This window comes from Bos taurus, chromosome 25 (assembly GCF_002263795.3).
Source record: "Bos taurus isolate L1 Dominette 01449 registration number 42190680 breed Hereford chromosome 25, ARS-UCD2.0, whole genome shotgun sequence".
In the NCBI taxonomy this organism is placed as follows: domain Eukaryota; kingdom Metazoa; phylum Chordata; class Mammalia; order Artiodactyla; family Bovidae; genus Bos; species Bos taurus.
In genome coordinates, this window is record NC_037352.1 from 35,859,873 (window position 1) to 35,882,997 (window position 23,125).

Sequence of the window (23,125 nt, forward strand, 5' to 3'; positions counted from 1 at the left end):
CTTTTCTCTCACTCTCCTGGTTTTTTAAAATCTATTTTTCCAGAAGCCCATGCCTTTCTCGCTCCCAAATTCCACCCCACAGAATCATCTTGCCAGTATCTCAGATTTCCCCGGACCCTGGGGGATGCCCCCCGTTTCCTCGTTAACCCAACCCTGAGAAAAGAGCCCCAGGACAGTGTGAATCCTGGGACGCTGTCATTCTCACCCAAGACAGATGCATAGGCTGTGAAGCCTGCACCGGGAGACCGGCCACGGAGGAGGTAGTGAAAGGAGAGACTCAGGCAGCCGGAGGACTGGATCAGGGGGCTCAGGAGGACAGATTTCTGACTCGCTTTTGCATTCTTGGGGTCCAGGAGCATGTAATAGCCATCTGGGGAGGAAAAGATCAGTAAAGTGGAGAGTGACCCAGGGCTAGGGGCTGCAGGGGCAGGGAGCCTGGCCCTGGGGAGCTTTAACAGCTGCCAAGGATAAGCCAGCACCAAGGTGAGCCTACACCCATCACACGAATGGCTGAGGCCTTGGGTTCTTCCAGAAATGCTTGGCAGGTTGGGATGAGGACACAGGAAACGCGGCATCTTGTCAGAAACAACAGTCAGAGACTTGTCCTTTGGATTCTGATGTTTGAGGTCCCCTCAGAGTCACATCCTCTTCCTTTTCTTCAGCCACTGGATGTAAGTGACTCACACAGCGTGGTGAGAGTGCAGGTATGATGCTGACTGATGGGGATGTCCCCACCCAGCCACCCACCCCCACCAGCCCACCAGCTCAGGCAGCCAATCAGCCTGGACCTCGCTCCGTGATGCCACTGGTAGTAGCCTGGAAGCTGAGCTGCAGGAGGGGGGTGCCACGGAGGGGTGTGGATTAAGGAGGCATGTGTCACGACACCCAAAGACGTCTACCTGGAGAGCACGCTTGGCCCAGGGAGCCCCCGAAAAAGGTGAGCTTTGTAGAGGAGAGAAGAAGGCTGAAATGGAGAGAATGGCAGGAAGCGAGCCTGAGAAAAGAAAGGAGCCAACAGGGAAGGAGGAGGGAAGGGGTAAAAGGGCGAAAGAAAGCAACAAGTGTTGATCCTGGGACGTCTAAGAAGTGGAGGAGAAGAAGGGAAGAACTATGGGAAAACATAAGGGAGCAAGGTGGAAAAGGAGGAGAGAAAAAACGGAAGATAACATTTGCTGAAACTGCTGGGCATGAGGTACAGTGCTAAACGCTGAGGGAGATGTAGAGCTGGGCTGGCCCTGCTCTCCAGGGTCTTAGTATGAAGGTGAGGTGGGGTTTTCTCCAAGTCTTTCTAGAAGGCAAACCTCAGGCAGCAGAAAAGATCAGAGGAGGGGATCACAGGGAAGGATGGAGAAGAATGGACTCTGCCCTTGCCCTGTCCCTTCAGTGGATTCTCGTACAAAAACTAGCTGGTGACCCTTTGAAATGTAAGAGCAGACCACGCCCCTGCTCCTGCAATGGCCCCCGCATCCATGGAGAATGCAAGCCACAGTCAGTCCTGACAATGGCCTTCAAAGCTCCAAGCGGTCTGAACCTCCGAGGACCCATCTGGGCTCATTTTCTCCATCCCAGGCATGTGGCTCCTTGCTGTGCTTCAACACCCACCCCCCAATCCACTGCCCCTCAGGGTGTTTGCAAGGCTGGCCCCTTTGCTTAGAACGTTCTTCCCCTCGATAATTTCGTGCCCCTCTCCCTCACCTCCTAAAAGTTTGTGCTCAAACATGACCTCTACAAGACCTCCTCTGACCACCCTATTTAAAACTTACATCCCAGCCTACCCTGCTCCCAATCTCCTTACTCTGTTCAACCTTTTTTTCCCCTGATAGTACTGGTCATCTTATAACTGTATAATTTACTTCTTCATTGTTTCAGGAACTGTCCCCCCGTCTCCTCCCACACCACCCTCTGGTGTGGGACAGTACCTGGCACATCGTAGGTGCTCAATAAATGTTTGTTGGATGAATGAAGAAGGAAGGGTGACGGGGAAAAGAGGTGAGGAGAGGGTGGTGTTGGCTCTGCCGAGTAGAGCTTTGGGGGTGGCAATGGCGGGGAGCTGGCTGGGCACTTAGAGTTTGCTTTCTGCCCTGTAACTTAAGCTGATGGATGTTGGAGGTAACTCCATCCCAAGGGAGTTACTGTAGGGGGTCAGGCAGGCATTGTAAATGCCCGCAGAGGTCTCTAGAAGCTCAAAGTCAGAGGACAGAAGCATGGCCATTACTCACCCCCAGGGCTAGAGAAGTCTCCCTCAGGCCCCACGTCCTGCACCCCCGTCGGCCCCTTCTTCTGGACCCACTTGGCCCCAGAGGCCGTCGAGATCCAGCTCCAGCCGCAGAGATCTTTTAGAGTGTCAAAGTTGCACGTCTGCATCATGCAGACTGAGAGGAAAGAAAGGAGGAAGGAGGCAGTTCAGAAAAGTATGCCTCAGACGCAACATCACGAATCAGCTATACCCCCGATGTGTGTGCGCACATGCTCAGTCCCTTCAGTCGTGTCTGACTCTGCGACTCCGTGGACTACAGCCTGCCAGGTTCCTCTGTCCATGGGATTCTCCAGGCAAGAATACTGGAGTGGGTTGCCATGCCCTCCTCCAGGGGATCTTCCCGACCCAGGGATCGAACCCATGTCTCTTACATCTCCTGCATCGGCAGGTGGGTTCTTTACCACTAGTGCCCCCTGGGAAAGTCCAATACTCCCATATAAAATAAAAATTTAAAAAAAAAGAGAGAGAGAAAAAAGATTGCCTCAGTCTGGAGTCAGACTCCTGAGTCCCAACCTGGGTCCTGATGTTACCACTGCTGGCTTGCCAGGCAGATTCGGTCCCGCTCCCCAGCAGCTGTGTTCCCGCCACAGGTTACTTAAGCCATCCAAGCCTCAGTTTCCCCATCAATAAACTGGGAGCAAGAGCACCGGCCTGTTGTAAGTTACATCATGTGCAGGAGCGTCTCGCACAGTGCCTGTGCTCAGTAAGTGTTAGTTCCTTGCATGCACCTTCTGGAATATTCTTTCCTTTGAATTTAGTCCCCTCGAATCTCAAACATGAGCTTAGAGGGCCAATTCTGAACAGATCTCGGGTATTAATTACAGCCAGGTTGACCAGACACCCATGTTTGTCAGAGACTGGTTTCCTGGGATGCAGGACTTTTTGCTAACATAGGCACAGCCCCAGGCAAACCAGAAAGGCCAGTCACTTTAGGATAGGTGTCGCCCCAGTTATGTGTTTCAGGAGAACCTGTCTTCAGACGTGGCAGCTTCAGGAATCAGGTGTGGGGTGTGGAGGTAGATGGAAGCAAGTCGCCCTAAGCCTGGGAGAAGCCAGGGTCATGGTCCCTGAGCGAGTCCTGCCACCTGGGCACCTGCACAAAGGGTGGGGGGAGAGAGGAGGCAGGCGTGGGCTCACCCCGATTGCAGGAGCCCCGATGGATGGAGATAGCGTCCAGAGCGATGTCCAGATAAGTCGTGCTGCCCCACACGCCTTCGAATGTCAGCTGCGGGAGGGAGGAGGGGGCCATCCACCCTGTGAGCCTCTTTCCTTCGGGCTCCCACTTTCCTGCCCGAATTCAGAAGCTCCCCCAACCCCCGTGCCCCATCCTGGACCCCCCGCCCAACACCCAGATTCCCACGGGGACCCCAGACTCTGCCTGCAGCCTCACCCGGCTGGGCAGGACGAGCCCCAGAGGCACCGTGACAGCGGTGGGGATCCAGGAGGGGCTTTGCGTGTTCACGTGTTTCCACAGCAGGTTGGGGTGCTTGCCCTTGGCGCCTGAGGCCAGCCACAGCTTGAGTTGGGCACCCCACGACAGCCCAAACATGAAGTAGGCGAAGCGCACGCAGAGGGGGCCCTGCTCCCATATAGGGGGGCTTCGCAGGCGGGCCACCCCGCCCGGGTGGAAGGCGCTGGAGTCCATGTGCAGGTAGTAGCCCTCTGGGGGAGGCAGAGCCCTGAATGGTGAAGCCTTGCCCACTCCCACCCCACCCCCACCAAGGGCTGCCCCCCAGCCCCTTCCCAGAGCCCTAGCACCCACTTCCGGCCAGCTCCCTGCACCCAGATCTGCCCGTGTCCACCTTCCAGCTGCCTCCCTAAACCTTCAGCCTCCTCACCTCCACTGGGGTACCCCCCGGGAGGGGCAGTGCCGCTGGCGAGGAAGGGCCTGCTTTCTCGAGTCCAGTCTCCATCGTCTTTAGTCGCTTGGCTCCAATCACAGAGGGGTCTGGAGTCATCCTCAAAATCACACTGGGTGAGAATGGCTGGGGAGAGGAGAGGGGAGCCTGCATGCAGAGCCAACCCCAGGGTGTGTGTGGGGGTGGGCAGGATATCTAGGTCGGGGGTGGCAATCTGAGGTCCCAGGCAGGCAGGCTTGTCTAGGCAGCCTCCTCCCATGCTGTTTGCATGTGAACCTTTCAGGCAAGGCTTGTTCTCGGCTCCTCCCCGGATCCCTCCACTCTCCATCCTCTGAGGGTTGCCCTTCACATATTTATTACGTGTTTATGTCACCGCAGGGCCGAGGGCACCTGAGGTGGCCACCCCTGGGAGGGACAGGAGGCTGAGCAGCCCCAGGTGTCAACTCACAGTTTTCCCGCGAGCTGCGAGCAAGGGGCTTCCAGTCTGGAGGCTTCTCTTTCCTTGGTGTTGATTTGGAAAGAGAGAGAAAGAGGGGGAAAAAAATGTAGTTCTCATCATTACCAAGAACTGCTGAGCCTCCACGATTGTGAGCTTTCTGGAAGTTTGGTCCTTTCTTTTTATCCATATTGTATCAACGTGTATGCAGGGAACATACACTTACTTGAGGGTTTTCAAAAAGGTCACTCACAGCCTTCTCACCTTGTCATCTGTCTCCTGAAAAGCATCTCCCCTCCAAGTTCCTCATGTCCCCTCTGGCTGCCTCTACCCCCTGTGCCCTGGATGTCACGCGTGGTTCTCTAACATGAGAAGAGCCAGTTTCTCTGTGCAGGAATTCTGAGAGTTTGAGAGTTTACATCTGAGAGTTTACATCGGAGGCATCTCTTTCTTTCAGGTCAAGGTTTTCCTGTGCTGTTGCCCAAGTTTTCTCCAAGGAGTAGGGACCATATGGGTCTGGTATTGCCAGATGTGTGGCGGGGACGGTCCTGCCCTGACTGAACACACAGACCAGTGACCCTTACAGATTCCACAGAGAAGCCAGTGGCCTTTCCCAGGTGGCGTGGGCCACGTAGAACAGCTGTTTGTTTTAGTAGTTCAAGTCCTGCTTGTTCACATCCCTTCAAACATGGAACTTCCCGGTGGTTTAGTGGCTAAGAATCTGCGTTTCAATGCAGGGGACTAGGGTTCGATCCCTGGTTGGGGAAATAGATCCCACATGCCGTGGGGCAACCATGCCTGCGTGCAGCAACGACCGAGTCCACATGCCACAGTGACTGAGCCCACATGACGCAACGAAAATCCCGAGTGCCACAACTAAGACCCAACACAGCCAAATGGATAAATGTTAAAAAAAAAAAATCCTCTCAAACAAGCTCCAGGACACCAAGCCATCCATCACCTGTTGCTGCTTCCTACTTGCTGTGTCTCTGTCCACTGGCTCTGCCTTGGGTTTTGTCCATTTTCTGAGAACCCACCCTCTCTGTCCTCCCCTGCCACCCCCAGACCCGTCTCCCGAGCTCTGCACCTCCTCCCTGTCCCCTCACACTTCACCTCTGTCCTGCTTCTGCTCAGCGGCTCACACCCCCAGGTCCAGTCTCAGCAGGCTGCAGGGCCCCGCCTGCTTCTGTTCCGAGCCTCCTAACATCCATCAGGGGGTCCCTCCTTCCTCCCCGGGGCCACACCATTCATCACCAGCCCGCTTGTCCTTTCCAGCTTTGCCCCTCGTTCTCTTCCTCAGAGGCACCCCCAATACCCCCTGAGCCCAGCTTACCGGGTTGGGGCAGGCATGTGGTCCTGGCCCCAGGCAGCCCCCAGGAGCAGCACCAGAGTCCAGACTGGAGGAGCCATGCGGGACCTCAGAGGCGGCTCTCGGGGAGAGGAGGAAGCCAGAGTGAGGAGCCCAGGCCACCTTATCCCCCCCTGCCCCTCCTCGCTTGGCGTCCTTCTGAGGAAGCCATGAAAACTGCACAGAGAACACAAGAATGCTCTGGGAAATGAAAACTACGAGAACCGAAGCCTAAACCCTTACAGAAGAGTTAAATGTTGAAATCAAGAGAAATAAAATAAGAACGAGAGAGGGAAAGAAAGAGAGGGAGAAAAGCGAGAGAGAGACTCAGTCCAGGATGACTGACATTCAGCCAGGAGAGTCCAGAAAAGAAATAACAAAGGAAAAGAAATTACTTAAGAAAAAACACAGAAGAAGATTCCCCAGAACTGACTAATGAGTCTCTTGATTAAAAGGGGTCCATTCCGACAAATGCAAAGAGACCCATGAAAGGTGTGTCATGAAATCTCAGACTGTCAGGGCTGAAGAGAACATTCCCAAACACTTTCAGACAGAAAAAAGCAGGTCACGTACTAAAGATCAGGAATCAGCATGGCACCAGAATTTTCAATAGTAACCATGGATTCTGAGATCCAGTGGAACACTGTCTGCAGAATTCCAACCATTTCAAACCTAAAGTTCTACACAGCTGGCAACAGGGGCGAAGGCAACAGAAAGATGGAGTGAAGTGAGGACTGAAAATGCTTCTTGGCAAAGAATTGAAAAAGACAAGTCACAGAGGAAGACCTACAAGGAGCCAGGAAACATTGGAAAAGAGGTTCTGCTTCCGTTGTCATAAGGGAAATGCTGATCAAGACTACAATTTTCATGTTGGCAACAGTTCAAAGGATTGAAGCATTGAGCGTTGGTCACGGTACAGGTACTGTACACACTGAAATACATTGATGACTATGTTCGAGAAAGCGTCTTAGAAGGTAATTTGACAATGACTATTCAACTTTCAAATGTGTTTATCTTGGATCCAATTTATCTTTCTAGGATTTTACCTGCAGAAATATGTGTGTATTTTCACAAAGATGTACATGCCTTAAAGATGTCAATTGCAGCATCATTTACAATAGGAAGGAAAAGTCAAGGTTACCTAAATGTTTGCTGGGCTTCCCAGGTGGTGCTAGTGGTAAAGAATCTGCTTGCCAGTACAGGAGACCTAACAGATGCAAGCGATGTGGATTCAATCCCTGGATCAGGAAGATCCCCTAGAGGAGGACATGGCAACCCAGTCCAGTATTCTTGCCTGGAGAATCCCATGGACAGAAGAGCCTGGCGGGCTACAGTCCACAGGGTTGCAAAAAGTCAGACGTGAATGAAATGACTTAGTATGCACGCAAATGTTTGCCAGATGGATGGTTGGATTGTATTAAGAAATATTATTTATATGAAGGAATACTTTGTAGCTGCACAGCAAAGTGATTCAGTTATACATATATTCTTTTTCGTATTCTTTTCCATTATGGTTTATCATAAGATATTGAATATAGTTCCCTGTGCTATATGGTAGGATCCTGTTGTTTATCCATCCTTGTATCTGCTAACCCCAAACTCCCACTCCATTCCTCCCCCCACCTCCCCATCGGCAAACACAAATTTGTTCTCTGTGTGCGTCTGTTTCATCTGTTTCTGTTTCACAAATGACTTCATTTGTGTCATTTCTTTAGATTCTATATATAAATGACAGCATGTGGTATCTGTCTTTCTCCTTCTGACTTTACTTCGTACTATATGTATGGATGTGAGAGTTGGACTGTGAAGAAGGCTGAGCGCCGAAGAATTGATGCTTTTGAACTGTGGTATTGGAGAAGACTCTTGAGAGTCCCTTGGACTGCAAGGAGATCCAACCAGTCCATTCTGAAGGAGATCAGCCCTGGGATTTCTTTGGAGGGAATGATGCTAAAGCTGAAACTCCAGTACTTTGGCCACCTGATGAGAAGAGTTGACTCATTGGAAAAGACTCTGATGCTGGGAGGGATTGGGGGCAGGAGGAGAAGGGGATGACAGAGGATGAGATGGCTGGATGGCATCACCGACTCGATGGACGTGAGTCTGAGTGAACTCCGGGAGCTGGTGATGGACAGGGAGGCCTGGCGTGCTGCGATTCATGGGGTCGCAAAGAGTCGGATACGACTGAGCGCCTGATCTGATCTGATCTGATAATCTCTAGGTCCATCCATGCTGCTGCAAATGGCATTATTTCATTCTTCTTTATGGCTGAGTAGTATTCCGTTATATATATGTACCACATCTTTTTTATCCATTCATCTATTGGTGGACATTCAAGTGGTTTCCATGTCTTGGCTATTGTGACTAGCGCTGCTATAAACGTAGGCGTGCGTGTATCTTTTTGAGTTACGGTTTTGTCCAGATATATGCTCAGGAGTCGGATTGTTGGATTATATGGCAACTCTACTTTCAGTTTTTTGAGGAAACTCCACACTGGTTTCCATAGTGGCTGCCCCAGTTTACATTCCCACCAACAGTGTAGGAGGATTCCCTTTTCTCCATGCCTTCTCCAGCATTTGCTATTTGTACATTTTTATGAATGATGGCCATTCTGACTGGAGTGAAGTGTTACCTCGTTGTTTTGATTTGCATTTCTCTAATGATTAATGATGCCGAACATCTTTTCATGTGCTTGTTGGCTGTCTGTAGAATCTCATGTTCTGTTCATTGCAAAATTATTGTCCTCATTTTCCTCATGTGAAAACTGAACTCTAGAGAAATGGTGTCAGTTGTTCAGCATTGTACCTACTCAGTGTCCTGCCAAGTTCCATGGTTCCCAGAACTGTATTCCAACAGGGGGTGGAGTCACACCCAATCAGAGCAGATCTACCTTCATCAGTTTCATCAACAGCAAGTCTACATGAGAATGCAGATAAGAGGGTGGCTTTGCCACTTTTTTAAAACCCCATTGACTCTCATGGCTGTATCTTGGCTGGAGGGCTATCCAGAGCTCAACTCTCATGAGCCTGCGTTCCTGTATCCCACCCCCGATGTTCCTAGTAAACTTCAGTTTCATTCCTTCCGCCAGTCCGTACTATCAAATCTGTGTCCAGGGTGCCTGGCCTTGGCCCCTGACACCTGACAGGGTTGCCTGGGCTGGCCATCCTCCTAAGCCGTCAGGGAGGGGCTGGTACTGCCCTGCTCCAGGTGTTTGGAGAGGGAAGTCCCAACTCCCTTCAGAATTCCAGGGACTCCTTCTGCCTAAATGAGCATGCACAGGGCCCAACCCCAGAAAAGAGATCCCCTGTCCTTTTGCACCAAAGATGGGGGTACAAAGAATGCCCAGCCCAAACACCGATCTCCCCTTCCTCCAGAGCAGCTTAGGAGAGGACTTCCCTGATGGTCCAGTGGTTAAGACTCTGAGCTTCCACTGCAGGGGGCACTGATCCAGTCATTGGTTGGGGAAGTTCCTCATGTCTGGTGGTGCAGCCAAGAAAAAACAAAACAAAACAAAAAACCAGAGCAGGTTGGGAAAATGATCAATAAGAGGGACAGAGCCAGGAAAGGGTTAATCCAGGGACAAGCAGCAGAAGCCCATTGACCCCCCCAGCCCCTCCAGGTTAGTCAATAAGTCCTCTGAGGGCTGCTCCTACTGACCTCTCTTTGGCGCCACAGGGCTGGACGGTCACAGCTTCCAACCTGTCTGGGGTTGGGGGTTGGCACTCAGGCAGGACAGGAAGGGATGGTGGTGTGCAAGGAGCTCTGCCTTTTGGGGAGTTGGAACGGGCAAGGCCCCAGGGCCCTTATCATCTGACAAGACTGGTTGTGGTAGGAATAGGTGTGGGTGACCTTGGGATGCGGAAGAACCCAGGAATAACTCCAGGGAATGCAGCCCCCCCCCGGCTTCCCTGTGTGGCTTTGGACCCTTTGTTCACCCACTCTGGTCCTCAGTTTCCTCATCTGTAAGATAGAAAGACTAGCATAGCTCAGGTTTCCAAGAAACCAGAAAAAGAAAATCATTATTAAAAAAAATCATGGCACTTTCGTAGAGGTCCAGTGATTAAGGCTCCATGCTTCTAATTCTAGGGGCACAGGTTCGATCCCTGGTTGGGAAATTAAGATCCCACATGCCGTGAGGCACAGCCAAAAAACAAAAACAAAAACATCATTATAAAAAACAGAAATTGTGTGTGGTTGGCGTAATTTTTGATTTATAGACATTTGGACATGATTCACACAGGCAGGGAAACCATTCGGCTGTTTTTCTGTTGCCAATAATCTTTCACAGGGTCGAAGTTTTATGATGGAATTTTGGAGGAATGAGCCTTGACCAGCTGGGAATAACATAGTTAACCTTCAGCCTAGATTCCAGTGTCTAAGAGGCCCCGTTTTGCTAACTCAGCTCCAGCAGCAGTCACCTACTGGGGGAAGTCAGTGGACTGAGTAGACCCAGGAGAAACCCAGGTGGCCTGGGGGCCGGGGTCAGGCAGATGCATTCGGTCAGCCTGATGTGCAGGCCAAGAGGCTGCAGTCAAGGGTGGGAGCTGGGGCTGCCGGCATCGGCTGAAGAGCTGGGAGACTTCAATGGTGGGAAGGGTGGTAGGCACTTTTGACTTAGGAATTCCTGGGAGGAAGTGGGCACCAGGGGCAGGGGATGCATCAGGAAAGAGTGGTAACAAGAAATGCCTGGGATTCACGCCTCACTGACTGAAGCTGTTTTCTTCCCTCTGTCCATTCCCTCTACCCTTCTCCCCATGAAGCTTGCTTCTAACAGAAGAGGGACCCAGAGTCCGAGAGCCTGGTCCTGACACTTCCTCTCAGTATCTTATGACCCAAGCCAGACCCATCCATGATCTCTCCGGATCTCCGTGTCCTCCAGTCTCTGCCTTCCTCATCGGGTTAGGAGAGCAAAAGCGAGACTGCTTGGGACAGCACTTTGGAAGTGGCAAAGCCCTCTACAAACAGGAGGCATCTCCATGAAACAGTTATGTAACCCGCTGACTCAGAACTAGGCCGAGTTGGCGCCTGTCCCACCCGGAAGTTGGAAGAGCTGGCTCAATCGCTCACCCGGAGGAACTTGGTTTTAGTTTCACCGTCTGATGAATGGGGATGATGCCTGCTGTTCTCTTCCATGAAATGACGGTGAGAATCACAGGAGATCTTGTAGGTGCCAGAGATTAATGTGCTGTTAATCATCAAATCATCATCATTATAATAGTGCAGAAGAAAGCGGGTCTTTTTGCCCCAAGGGGACTGTCCACTCTAGGAGGACACCAGGCTGTGAGTAGCACAGACCATAATTCTGCTTTTCCATGTACTTAATCCAAAGGCTGGCACACAGTAGGAACTCCATTAATGTGAAACAAATTATGTTTTTAAATTATGTTCTTAACCTACTCGCCCATCACACCTGACTCAGGTCATACACTTCAGGTTCTGTTAATTCATTTCTTTTTTTTTAATTTTTAAATTTTATTTTTTGGCCATGCCATGCAGCATGTGGGATCTTAGTTCCCTGACCAGGGATCGAACTTGTGCCCCTTGAATTGGGAAGCACAAGAGTCTTAACCACTGGACCATTAGGGAAGTTCCTTCTTTCTTCTTCTTTTTTTTTTAACTGAAAGCAATAATAAGTCTGAAGCTAAGTGGAGGAATAAGGTCAGAGGGAAGAAAGATCCAGGAGATGTTTAGGCAGCACTCAGGTCAGGAGACCGACAAGACTTTGGGGTTATGAATCCTAAATCTCAAGTTCAGTTCCCAGCCGTGACTTACTAACTGGATTTCCTGGACTTCAAGATAAGTCTCTTTGCTTCATTTTTGCCAGCAAGAAAGATAGATTTCATCCTTCCTGATTCATAGAGGTGGAGTAAGAACCAGATGGCATGTGTGGAAACCATAATATGAATTTTTTTTCCAAAATGTGCGACTTCGGAGTCCTCAGGGTTCTATAGCTTCTAGGTTACCCTAGCATTTCCCAAGGGGGCCTGAAGAGGGCACTGTAGCCCAGGAGCCGCTTTGGGCAGAGTGAAAATTCTCGGGCTGACTCCTCCCACCGCAGCTTGGCCCCCACTCCACCCTCCACACACAGATATTTGGCAAATACCCTCCAACCCCTCAACCTGCTCATATTTTTCCTGCTGCACATTGCAGAACATTCCCTCCCTTGAGCATATTTGCAGGGGTGCAGGCTAACTTCTCTGTTTTGCCATATAAGCAGAAAGAGCAATCCCCCTACCCCAAGTATGATAATGGTCAGGATTACTCCCCATCTGGTTTTGTGACATCTTTTGTGGTCTGCACAGGTCTTTTTCTGCTGTTTGCGGCCGAAACATTATTTCTGGGAAGGAATTTGAAGTTGACTGTCGGGGGAAAGGGTAAAATCAGAAGTAGAAATTCCCTGGCAGTCCGGTGGTTAGGTTAGGACTCCTTGCTTCCAGTGCAGGGGGCATAGGTTCTAACCTTGTTCAGCGAACTAAAGTCCCATATGTCATGTGGACAAAAAAAAGAAGAAAGAAGTGGGGATCAAGCGTGGAGGTTGAATGAGTTTGTTCCGTGTCCCCATCCCAGAGGAGCTGAGAAGGCTTATGTGACAGGAATAAGGTTTAAGTAGTTTTACTTCTTGGTCTGCACCATGGAATGACCGCAGTGACATTCTCCCAGGGCCATGTGAGGAATGCAAAGAGGTCGGATAAGGGAACTACCTGCAGCAGCTCTGGGCAGTGACTGACCAATGAGGTGGTTGTCCGGGAAATTGGTTCCCAATGTACCCCCATCTACTGCCCCTTCTGCAAGTTTCAGGTTGGAGCATTAATGGTAACCATCCCCAGGCAAGAAAAGTTCTGCTGGACTTAGAGGGAGCTTGTACACTGGGAAAGCCTGGTGCTGGGATGATAACATTAGAAGAAGGGGCCACAGAGAAGAGGCAGAAAAGAATAAAGTTCCAGCAGACAGTGTTGGCAGCTGCCAGCAACCCTCAAAAGGGCCCCTCCTCTTGGCACCTGTGTCCTTACTGGCCCTGAAACTCACTAAAGGTTTGCCCTGGGGAATTCCCTGGTGGTGCAGTGGTTGGGACTCCATGCTCTCACTGCCAAGGTCCAGGTTCAATCCCTGGTTAGGGAACTAAGAGCCCACAGGCTGTGCTGTGCAGCCAAAAAAAAAAAAAAGACTTATCTTGGGCCAGTTGGCAGCTACCTACTAAGGACTAGCCTTGAATGGAGCCACCTTATTGACAAGCGTGGGCAGAGCTTGTGGCCTCAGGCCAGTGGGGTCAAGAGGTCAGACAGGCCATGCGAGGCAGCACGTAGCGCCCCACCCCCTCCACCTCTGGCTTCCCGGACCTGCCACCTACTGCCAGGATGGGGACAGACCCGGGGAAGTACGGGGCTCCCAGGAAAATAGGAAAGACCAAGAGCCAGGTTGTGGTTTCAGTTCTTGCCAGTGAGGTTGAAAAATACACAAGACTTGGACCCAGTGAGAATCAGGGGCCAGCCCCCATTCCATCTTCATGGCTCCCACCACCCTCCTTGTCCAGTGGACTCTGCTGTCATGGAGTCCCCATGAGACCCGGAGAATTCATGTCTTCCCCCTAAATTCTCCAGTCCATCCTGTCCCTGTTTGGTACATGTAAAAGGAGGTATCCATCCTCCAGCTGGTCCCGGCACTGCGGCTGGGCAGCATGCCAAGATGAGTCTCAGTGTCTCTGCAGCATGGTGCTGCCCCCAAGTTTAGGTTGAACTCTGAATTCCTCCAGCTTTGGGGCCTCAGACTGGCCCTGTGACATCCTTAGATCTGAGTTGAGCTCTGGACAGTTCCTCTAGCCCCTGAGATGTTACCGCTGGCCCTGGAGTGTCCGTGGGACAGGCTGGCACTGAGCTGGTGGCCCGTCGACAGGGGTTGGGAGTGGCGGCGTGGAAGGCATGGCGCAGGCAGTGATGGTGAGCGAGATGGTGGACGTGCCCGGGGTGATAGCACCAGGTCACCTGTCCCCTCTCCTGCAGGCCTCCCCTGTGTACAGAGTCAGCTTTCCCCGCAGGAAATTGGAGTAGATTCGGAAAAGCTTGGACAAAGCATCAACAGTGAATGCTCGGAGTGGGGCTGCGGAGGGGGTTGCATCTGGAAGGGAGATGGCTTCTTTCTGCAAAGAGAGGACTAAAGGTTAGTGCAGTGCCGGGGCTCCGGCAGGAGATGGGTTTCAGGGTAGAATGGATGGGCCCTTCTCTCACTTTACAGAAACAGCAACCCCAGGGGCAAGGAAGGGGCCAGACACACCTGGGCTCCCAGCGCCCGAAGCAGGGAGGTGAGACTGCGGAGGCCGCTGACAGCTTTGTCCACGTGCAGCCGCAGGGCCTCGCATGGCTGGGACGCGTTGGCCAATAGGGCCTGGCCCCGCAGGATAGCTTCTGAGAGCAGGGCCAGGCCCTGCCAGACTTCCAGAGCCTGCTGCTGGACCTAAAGGGAGCAGAGACTTGGAGTCAGCTAGCCCAAGCCAGCCTCTCCCTCCTCCCTCTCAGCAGCCCCATGCAAACAGAAGTTTTTTAGAATGAATGAACATTCACCCTCATCTTTGCTGTTCCATTTCTTCTCTCTCTAGCATTCTCCTGACCATCCTATGAGGTTCCCAAAATGAGACTTCCCAAGAGGAAGGAACCCGTGAACTCACCTCCATCCTCTTCCAGGCATAGAAGTTAACCTTGGTGTCTGGCACAGTGATATTCTCATTGAAGCTGCAGCCTTCTGCACAGCCCATCTAAAATGCACAAGCCTGGAGTCAGGGGCCCCAGGGCCTCCATCCGGCTTAGCCCCTCACTAGCTTCCACTTAGGCACTGGGACTACCACTCCTAGGACTTTTACTGGGGACTTTGACTCCTTGCTTCCACCCCTGAACCAAGCACCAGGTTCCTGGATCTTGCGGCGGGGGTGGGGTGGGGGGGTGGGGGGGTTGGGGGGGTGGGGGGGTGTTGACCCTGGAGCCCCAAGTGTGAGTTCTGTGGAAGGTCTTGGGGAGGGGACCTCACCGTGGCATTTTCGGCCTCCCTGGCCTCCAGGATGTACCTCTCCAGGACTCGGCTGTCACAGATGAGGCGTGCGGGGGCGCCCAGGACTGGGAAGCCCAAAGGAAACAGCAGAAAGGACAGCATCAGCAGCGGAGTACAGTCTAGGAAAGAGAGCCGGGCTGCGGATGAGGTGGATTCTCGCAGGAGAAGGGCTGGTTTGGACGGCAGGTTCACCCATCCTGCTGCGCAGCCCCCAGTGAGTCCTCCCCACCTGGACCTTGGGAGCGCTCAGGCTCTGCCTCCGCGTTCATTCAATCCCGCGGCCGTGTGCACACCCCACCCCCCTCCAGCTACCGGCATCCACTTCTCCCGGCCAAACTTCAATCCCGGTGTGACAGCGGCGTCCCTTCTCGCAGATCCGGGTTGTGGCTCCCAGACCCAGGTGTCTGAGTCTTCCTCGGCACCCACAGAGCCGCGCCTCTTCTCCCTGAACCCCCAGCCCTCCGCCCCGTCTCCGGCTCAGGTTCCGACTCTCCCCGGGGGACTCCTAGAGCCCGACAGACCAGCAGGTGAAGGCTGCCCCACCCCCCTTGCCCTTCCGGGGTCCTTGGCAAGTCTCAAGTCCTTGAACCGGGCCAACTCGGGGCCAAGAGCCCCAGCGGTAAATTCCTCCTCAAACAGCGCTGCCCCGGCCGAGAGTACTCACCGCGCGCCCCCATCTCCGTGCCTCGCCTGACCCCTCAGCGACCTGGGGCTCGGCGGGTGCCTGCGCCGAGGCCCCGCATCCCGGGAAGATCGACGGGGCAGGGCCGCCCCGCCGGCCGAACGAGGGGGCCGCGGTCCCCGGGCGCCGAGCGGGGTCGGGGCAGAGCGCGCAGAGCCCGGGGCCAGGGTCTGGAGGACGGCGCGGCGAGGCGACCGGCGGGGTTGGCCCGGGGACTGTTGGCCCGGGGACTGCGGCGGCGGCCGGGGGTCGGGGCTGTTATCAGCTGTGTGCGTGCGGGTGGGGGGTTGGGGGGAGGCTGTGTGCGTGAGGGGTCGCGGGAGGTGGGGACCGGAGGGGTCACAGCCGGGGCAGGACGCCTGGGTCGGGGGCTCGCCGGGGCGGAGCTGCCTGCCGTCCGACCCCCGGGTTCCGGGAGGTGCGGCTGGGTGCGCGCCGCGGGACGGGCACAAGGCTGCCCTGGGAGAGCAGTGCCATTCTGCTGGGAGCGCCTGGGGACCCCGACATCCCCTCCACCCCCTAGAGATGGGCCTGTCTGGGTTCTTGCAAGGCAGTCAGGAAGATGCTGGCTGGGCAAGTCAGTGGTGGCCTTCTCACGGTCCCGGTTCTTCTGGAAACCGGTGTTGTTCGAGTTGAGGGATTTAATATGGGTGGTGCACAGAGCAAGACACTTGGTGAGGTCTTCTCCTCCCACTCCTCACTTTTGAGGACCCTGAAAGCCCAGAAATTGAACTTTTAGGTCAGTGTGCCTGGCAAAATTCTTAACAATCTGAAATACAATGAACCCCCAAAGGGATGGCACCGGGGGTCTGCAGCTAAGCCTCTGTGGTTTCTAGGAAGCCCTGGGGCAGGGAGCGAACTCCAGGGAGCAGGAGTCCAAGGCTTGCTTGCCTCTCAAACCTTGGGAAGTGGCCTGAGTGTCTAGGCCTCAATGCTCTAACCTGTCAAATGGGCCTCCTGAAAGCACCATCCCTGTTCATGTTGCTTTCACAAATGCGAAACCCTGACAAATGCTGGTGGTTATTTATATGTTCATTCACTCCCTCCCCAGTCCCATAATATTAGATCTGTTTTATTCATGCATTTAGTCCCTTCTTGGTGCAAGTCAACTGACTACAAACTTTTCAGGACAGAAACATGCATTGAGACTTAACTCCTGCCTCCCGGAGTTTGTAGCTTACAGTAGATATAGGATGGGTACGTGGAGCCATGTGTGAGGACTGGGGTGTGCAGAGCTGAGCTATGAGAGTTTGGAAGAGGGGGTGGTCACCTCTAGCTGGGGAATCAAGGAGGATTTGATGCAGGAGGTCAAAACAAGCTCAGCCTTGAAGGGCAGGCAGGATTTCATTGGGAAAAGATGTGAGGTGGATGGGGGAGGCCGTTCTAGCCCTGTGTTGGTGGGTCAAGTGTTTTGGGGTGAAGGGTGGGGTGTGGGAGGGAGAGGTGGATATCAGGCTAGGGTGCTGCTTAGGGAGAGGTCATGTTGTGAAGGGCCTTGAGTGCCACTCTGAAGAACTGGGACTTTGGAACGAGTGGGAAATATTCATTCATTCAAGAAATATACATATAAGAGTACCTACTTGGACTTCCCTGGTGGCATAGTAGATAATAATCCACCTCCCAGTGCTGGGGACACAGGTTCGATCCCTGGTCCAGGAAGCATGGAGCTACTGAGCCTGTGCACCGCAACTACTGAGCCCACGTGCTGCAACTACTTTTGAAGCCCTCACGACCTGGAGCCTGTGCTCCACAAGAGAAGCCACTGCAGCGAGAAGCCCACACACCACAACAAAGAGTAGCCCTGGCTCGCTGCAACTAGAAAAAGCCGGGGCAGCAATGAAGACCCGGGACAGCCAAGGAAAAAAAAAAGAATACTTACTGTTGGCCAGGAACCTGGAGATAGAGTAGTGAATAAAAAGGACAAGACTGCCTGCCCTGGTGGAGCTGACATTCTAGAGGAGGATGGATGGCAAACACGAAAATGAATAAAATATAGAGGCTCTCCAGTGGTAAAAAGCTTCGAAGGCCCAGGAATCTTGGAGGAGGTGGCAATTTTGGACGAAGCAGGCAGAATGCCTACTGAGAAGAAGGTGACAAAGTGAGGGAGATGAGGGGCGATCAAAGAGGGTTCAGACAGATGAATGGGAGGGGCAGGAGGCAGAGGCTTGAAGGTAATAATGAGGCCCCGACCTGCTCCCCTGCCCTCTGCTCACCCACAGCCTGCTCTCAGGGCCTCCCCCAAAACCTGGTGTGCCGGCTGCCAGTCTGCATACCCCACTGTGCCCCCTGATCCCGGTTTCCCCCTCAGCACCCAGGCGGCCTCCCAGCCCCACATGGCCCTCGGAGCCCAGCCCTGGGACAGGATCCCAGCTGTGGGACAAACACACGCACACTCACGTCCACACACGTCCGCACATGCGTTCTGTCCTGACTTCCCACACGCCTCAGCCTCTGCTCTCCGGGTCCCCAGACTCCTGCGTCACTGCCCTGACCTGACCACGGAGAGGGGGCCGGGGGGGATGGCGGGGAGTAGACACAGCCGGAGGAGAGGGAGGAGAGGAGGAGCTGTTCGGGCTGTGGGACCTGCCTCTCCCCTCACGCCAGCTTGGCAGAGGTTCCCCAGGCCCCTGCCTTCGAGAAAGGTAGATGGGCCCTGGGCAATAGCCCCTAGGTGCTGGGGCCTGCCGGACAAGGGTGACGTTGGTTCATCCGCTGGAGCATTTGGAAAGAGCTGCGATTGCAGCCCGGGAGAGAAGGCAGAGGAGACAAGGAGAGAGATGGAACCTCCGTCCAATCCCTAAGCCGTAGTAATCCTACCAAGAAGGCAGAGGCTGATTTGGGGGCCAACTTAAACCCAGCTGTTGATGGATACCACCCAGCAGGGCCCATCAATCCAGCCTGGACAGCAGGGCACCCTGAGGAGCAGGAAGCTACCTGGGATTCCCCCTCCGATGCTTAGTGCCCCACTGCCAGAGCCCCCTCCATCTGCCTGTTTATATTTCTCTGGCATGGTGCTGGCCCAGTGCCAGGGCGACTGCAGAAGGTCACCACGCTGTCCCCTCCAGATATCCCCAACTGGATGGTGGGGGTGGAGACAGGCTGGAGTCATCCTGGCAGCCACTAGAGTAACTTTCCTGCTGAACAAACAGCCTTATTCGGGGTATTACCCTGAGCACGAGCCTGCAGTGGCTCCCGGTTCCTAGGAACTAAGACCCTCTGTGCTCTGCCACCCACCCACCTTTCCAGCCTGTTCTCCCACTTCGTTCACCCCCATGCCCACATCACAGGAGCTCACTGACATGATTTGCTGCCTCCTGCCCTTCGCTCACTCTCTGCCTTCCACCTGGATCACCCTCGCCCTCCCACACTATCGCTCCCTTTCTTCAAGTGTTACCTCCTCTACGAAGCCTTCCCAGATGCCCCGGCAGAAAGCTGTCTCCCTGCTCTGGGCTGCCGTTCTTTATGTACATCTTTTATGTCTCAGCAATATGTGAACCGTGAACTTCCTGAAGCTCAAGCTGGTTTTAGAAAAGGCAGAGGAACCAGAGATCAAATTGCCAATATCCACTGGATCATGGAAAAAGCAAGAGAGTTCCAGAAAAAATCTATTTCTGATTTATTGACTATGCCAAAGCCTTTGACTGTGTGGATCACAATAAACTGTGGAAAATTCTGAAAGAGATGGGAATACCAGACCACCTGACCTGCCTCTTGAGAAATCTGTATGCAGGTCAGGAAGCAACAGTTAGAACTGGACATGGAACAACAGACTGGTTCCAAATAGGAAAAGGAGTACATCAAGGCTGTATATTATCACCCTGCTTATTTAACTTATATGCAGAGTACATCATGAGAAATGCTGGACTGGAAGAAACACAAGCTGGAATCAAGATTGCCGGGAAAAATATCAATAACCTCAGATATGCAGATGACACCACCCTTATGGCAGAAAGTGAAGAGGAACTCAAAAGCCTCTTGATGAAAGTGAAAGTGGAGAGTGAAAAAGTTGGCTTAAAGCTCAACATTCAGAAAACAAAGATCATGGCATCCGGTCCCACCACTTCATGGGAAATAGATGGGGAAACAGTGGAAACAGTGTCAGACTTTATTTTGGGGGGCTCCCAAATCACTGCAGATGGTGACTGCAGCCATGAAATTAAAAGACGCTTACTCCTTGGAAGGAAAGTTATGACTAACCTAGATAGCATATTCAAAAGCAGAGACATTACTTTGCCAACAAAGGTCGGTCTAGTCAAGGCTGTGGTTTTTCCTGTGGTCATGTATGGATGTGAGAGTTGGACTGTGAAGAAGGCTGAGCGCTGAAGAATTGATGCTTTTGAGCTGTGGTGTTGGAGAAGACTCTTGAGAGTCCCTTGGACTGCAAGGAGATCCAACCAGTCCATTCTGAAGGAGATCAGCCCTGGGATTTCTTTGGAGGGAATGATGCTAAAGCTGAAACTCCAGTACTTTGGCCACCTGATGCGAAGAGTTGACTCATTGGAAAAGACTCTGATGCTGGGAGGGATTGGGGGCAGGAGGAGAAGGGGACGACAGAGGATGAGATGGCTGGATGGCATCACTGACTCGATGGATGTGAGTCTGAGTGAACTCTGGGAGTTGGTGATGGACAGGGAGGCCTGGCGTGCTGCGATTCATGGGGTCGCGAAGAGTCGGACACGACTGAGTGACTGAACTTAACTTACTTATGTCTCAGAGCTTCCCTGGTGGTTCAGATGGTAAAGAATCTGCCTGCAGTGAGGGAGACCTGAGTTCGACCCCTGGGTTGGGAAGATTGCCTGGAGAAGGGAATAGCAACCCACTCCCGTATTCTTGCCTGGAGAATTCTATGGAGAGAATGAACCTGGTGGGCTACAGTCCATGGGGTTGCAAAGAGTCAGACATGACTGAGCGACTAAGACTTCTACTTTATGCCTCAAGCCTCCCCTCTTGGGGCCACCATGTACAGCTGTCAAGGTTGAGCACTGCACAGCTCCAGGGGCCGCCATTCATTTGGACCCTGATGAGAATGGTATTCTCTGGAGTCGTGCAGCACAGGTGCTCTGTTAATCGGAGGAGAGAGAAAAGGACAAAGCATAGGCAGGTCTTGTTCATCTTGGTGCCAGTGGGCACCTGGCCTGTTGCCTGTTTATGGTCTTCGCTCAAGTGTGGCTCGCAGAGTGTGCTCCGTCCACTCCAAATACCTCAACCAGAGGATGGGAGGCCTAGAGGGAGGAAGTGAGCCCCTCGTCTTCTGCATGCTTGCTGGAGCTGTGCCTGGACAACCTAGCTCTGGGTTTGCTGGGGCTTGAGAGGCCTCCATCTACTTCCTGAGCAGGGAGCCCGCAAGGCGAGGCCTCAAAAGGGACAGTCGTGACCACAGGATGGCGGGGGTGGAGACAAGCTGGAGTTGTCCCAGCAGCCGGTTCAGATTGAAACTCCAAGCAGCAAATTTACAGCCCCCCTGAGCTAGCGCAGACCCCCAGGAAGCACGAAGTCCCAGCTGCCTGGAGTCGTGTTGGGGCGGAGAAGGGGGGGCCTCTGGACCTTTCCGCCCTCCTCCTTTCCAATCAGTAGCTTCTCAGCCAGGCTTGGGAGCTCTGCCAGGGGCCCAGACCTTCTGTGCTGGGAAGTGGGGTGGCTTGGACCTCGGAGGGTGTGATGGGGAGGGCTTCCTGATGCTTGGGGAACTGGGAAGGGAATGAGGACTCGGAGTAGGGATTCCTGCTGGGAAGTCCTGTACGGAGATCAGCTTGGAGAAACGGAGGCAATCTGTGCTTACTTGGCCACAAGGTAGCCTCTAGGACCAGATGTTTGGGTTCTGTTCTCAGCGAGCAGCTCTGCCGCTTCAGGAGCCCAACGAGGCTTGTCTGATAAACAAGGGAGCCCAGATTTGGTGACCTGGTGAGCTCTGCCACTTACCAGCACACAACGTGAACAGGTGACCTTATGTCCAACCCTGGGGATGGCAGAAGAAACGATAGTAACTGCTTGCCAGGGCTGTTGTGTGATTATGTAACGCCCGGCACGAGGTAATCAATACGTGCTACCTATTATCACTGCACCCTTGGCTTTACTATCCCTGCTGTTTGTCCTCTCTTTGCAGGCCTGGAGACCAGATCGCCAACATACTCTTCAGCCTTCCTCCAGCGTCCGCCACCGCTCCTTCTGGGGAGGTGGGCATGGGTTCGTGACACCTTATCCCTGGTGTTATAGCTGCCTCACTAAGCCACCCACTAGCAAAGGTCACGGGGTCAGGGGGTGTGGATGGAGGATGGGAGTCTCTCTGGGTGGACACATCCACTGCTCTTTGGAGAAAGTTGCCGCCGAAACACAACTGATTGGAGCTGGGGGTGGGTCAAGACATAGACATCAAGGCAATGCTCACACTCAGTTTATTCAAAGCCTGGAGACAACCAGGGCTTTCTTGTCCCCTTAACATGGGTGTCCTCCCAAGGGAGGCCCAGAGACATCCCAAGGACCCTGAACTGAATGAGGCCTTTGGGCGCACCCTGGACAGGCCCTGAAGCATTACCAGGCCACCTTCTTTGGTTACTAGTCTCGACTCTCCCCCAGTGCTTGAGTCCTTGCAGGAGGGCACGCAAAGCACCAAGACCTCCACCTCCAGATGCACCTCCCCAGCTCAGGTTTCTGTGAAGCGTCAGCCACATCCTAGGATCTCCTGTTCTCAGGTACGGCTGAATGTTCCCAAGCTCCTTCACACACCCTTTACTGGAAGGATGTCCTTTACCCATGTCCTTCCCATCCTTTACCAGAAGACAGAGCTGCTAAATTGGCCGCAGTAGCTTTCCTGTCCAAACAAAAATAAAACATCAATTCAAAAGCACCCATAAGTGTCATTTAGGAAGATGGAGTCTTAAGTGGTCATTTTCATAGACTTCTCTCTTGGTGGGATAACCTTTGCCTCATCCCCAAACCTGCAGTGGGTCATCTCTTCCCTTCAGAACTACATTTACACACGCCTCTAGTCCATCTTCTCCATAGGCTCCAGGGTTTGTTCTCCCGGCTCCTGACCAAGCACCAAGAACTCACCAGGACAGAGTGCAAGGAACTTCCTAGAAGGATCATCCACCCATCCACACCAGTTCCTGGGTCCTGAGGGCCCGTCTTCTTTCCCGCCGCCAGTGCCACAAAAGTAAAAGCCAGCAGGACTAAGAACCCAGCCTTGTAGATCAAACACACACAAACCACCTTCCTTCCCCTCTCCCCATCCCCATGTAGAGGACCAAACTATTCCTTAGCAAAATGACTCACACTACCAACAGTTTCCCCTCTTTCTGGAGCCCTTGCTAATGCCAGGCTCCAAGCACTATGTAAATTAATTCTTTCCAAATCTGTCTGTCCTTTTTTCTATTAGTTTTTAGAGGCCCAGGGGTTCGTACCTCTCTGGGCAGACCTGGTGCCTAACAGAGATTCTGCACAAGCAGTGAATTCTCAATAACACTAGAGATGAGGTCTACTCCCACCTCCAAGACAAGCATTTCAAATCTGA

The 23,125-nt window shown here is 53.1% G+C and overlaps 2 protein-coding genes and 1 long non-coding RNA gene across 7 annotated transcripts in view; 1 reads left to right on the forward strand and 2 right to left on the reverse strand.

Annotated features, from left to right (window-relative positions):
* Window positions 1-6,450, reverse strand: part of ZAN (zonadhesin) — a 36,549-nt gene extending 30,099 nt beyond the window's left edge. For both annotated transcript variants that reach the window (XM_059881606.1, XM_024985146.2), the window contains exons 1-7: window positions 5,886-6,450; window positions 4,565-4,617; window positions 4,096-4,242; window positions 3,648-3,919; window positions 3,395-3,482; window positions 2,220-2,372; window positions 206-370 (exon numbers count right to left, since the gene is read on the reverse strand). In XM_059881606.1, coding sequence (XP_059737589.1) covers window positions 206-370; window positions 2,220-2,372; window positions 3,395-3,482; window positions 3,648-3,919; window positions 4,096-4,242; window positions 4,565-4,617; window positions 5,886-5,962 — 955 coding nt within the window. In that variant the 5' untranslated portion in view covers window positions 5,963-6,450. The remainder of the gene's footprint in view (window positions 1-205; window positions 371-2,219; window positions 2,373-3,394; window positions 3,483-3,647; window positions 3,920-4,095; window positions 4,243-4,564; window positions 4,618-5,885) is intronic.
* Window positions 6,451-6,522: 72 nt separating this feature from the next.
* On the forward strand, window positions 6,523-22,999 carry LOC132343874 (uncharacterized). Of its 4 annotated transcripts, XR_009492877.1 has the most exons (7): window positions 6,523-6,874; window positions 10,658-11,039; window positions 13,895-14,051; window positions 14,488-14,792; window positions 14,943-15,147; window positions 21,719-21,788; window positions 22,189-22,999. It is a non-coding gene; the product is annotated as an uncharacterized lncRNA (long non-coding RNA). The 4 variants fall into 4 exon arrangements; XR_009492876.1 differs by having other exon boundaries at window positions 21,719-22,999; XR_009492879.1 differs by having other exon boundaries at window positions 6,523-6,819; window positions 21,719-22,999.
* On the reverse strand, window positions 13,319-15,610 carry EPO (erythropoietin). The gene is made up of 5 exons (NM_173909.2): window positions 15,598-15,610; window positions 14,913-15,052; window positions 14,557-14,643; window positions 14,166-14,345; window positions 13,319-14,031 (listed from the first exon to the last, which is right to left on the reverse strand). The coding sequence occupies exons 1-5, from the start codon at window positions 15,608-15,610 to the stop codon at window positions 13,873-13,875; spliced, it is 579 nt and encodes a 192-aa protein (NP_776334.1). The 3' UTR covers window positions 13,319-13,872.
* Window positions 23,000-23,125: the final 126 nt, after the last annotated feature.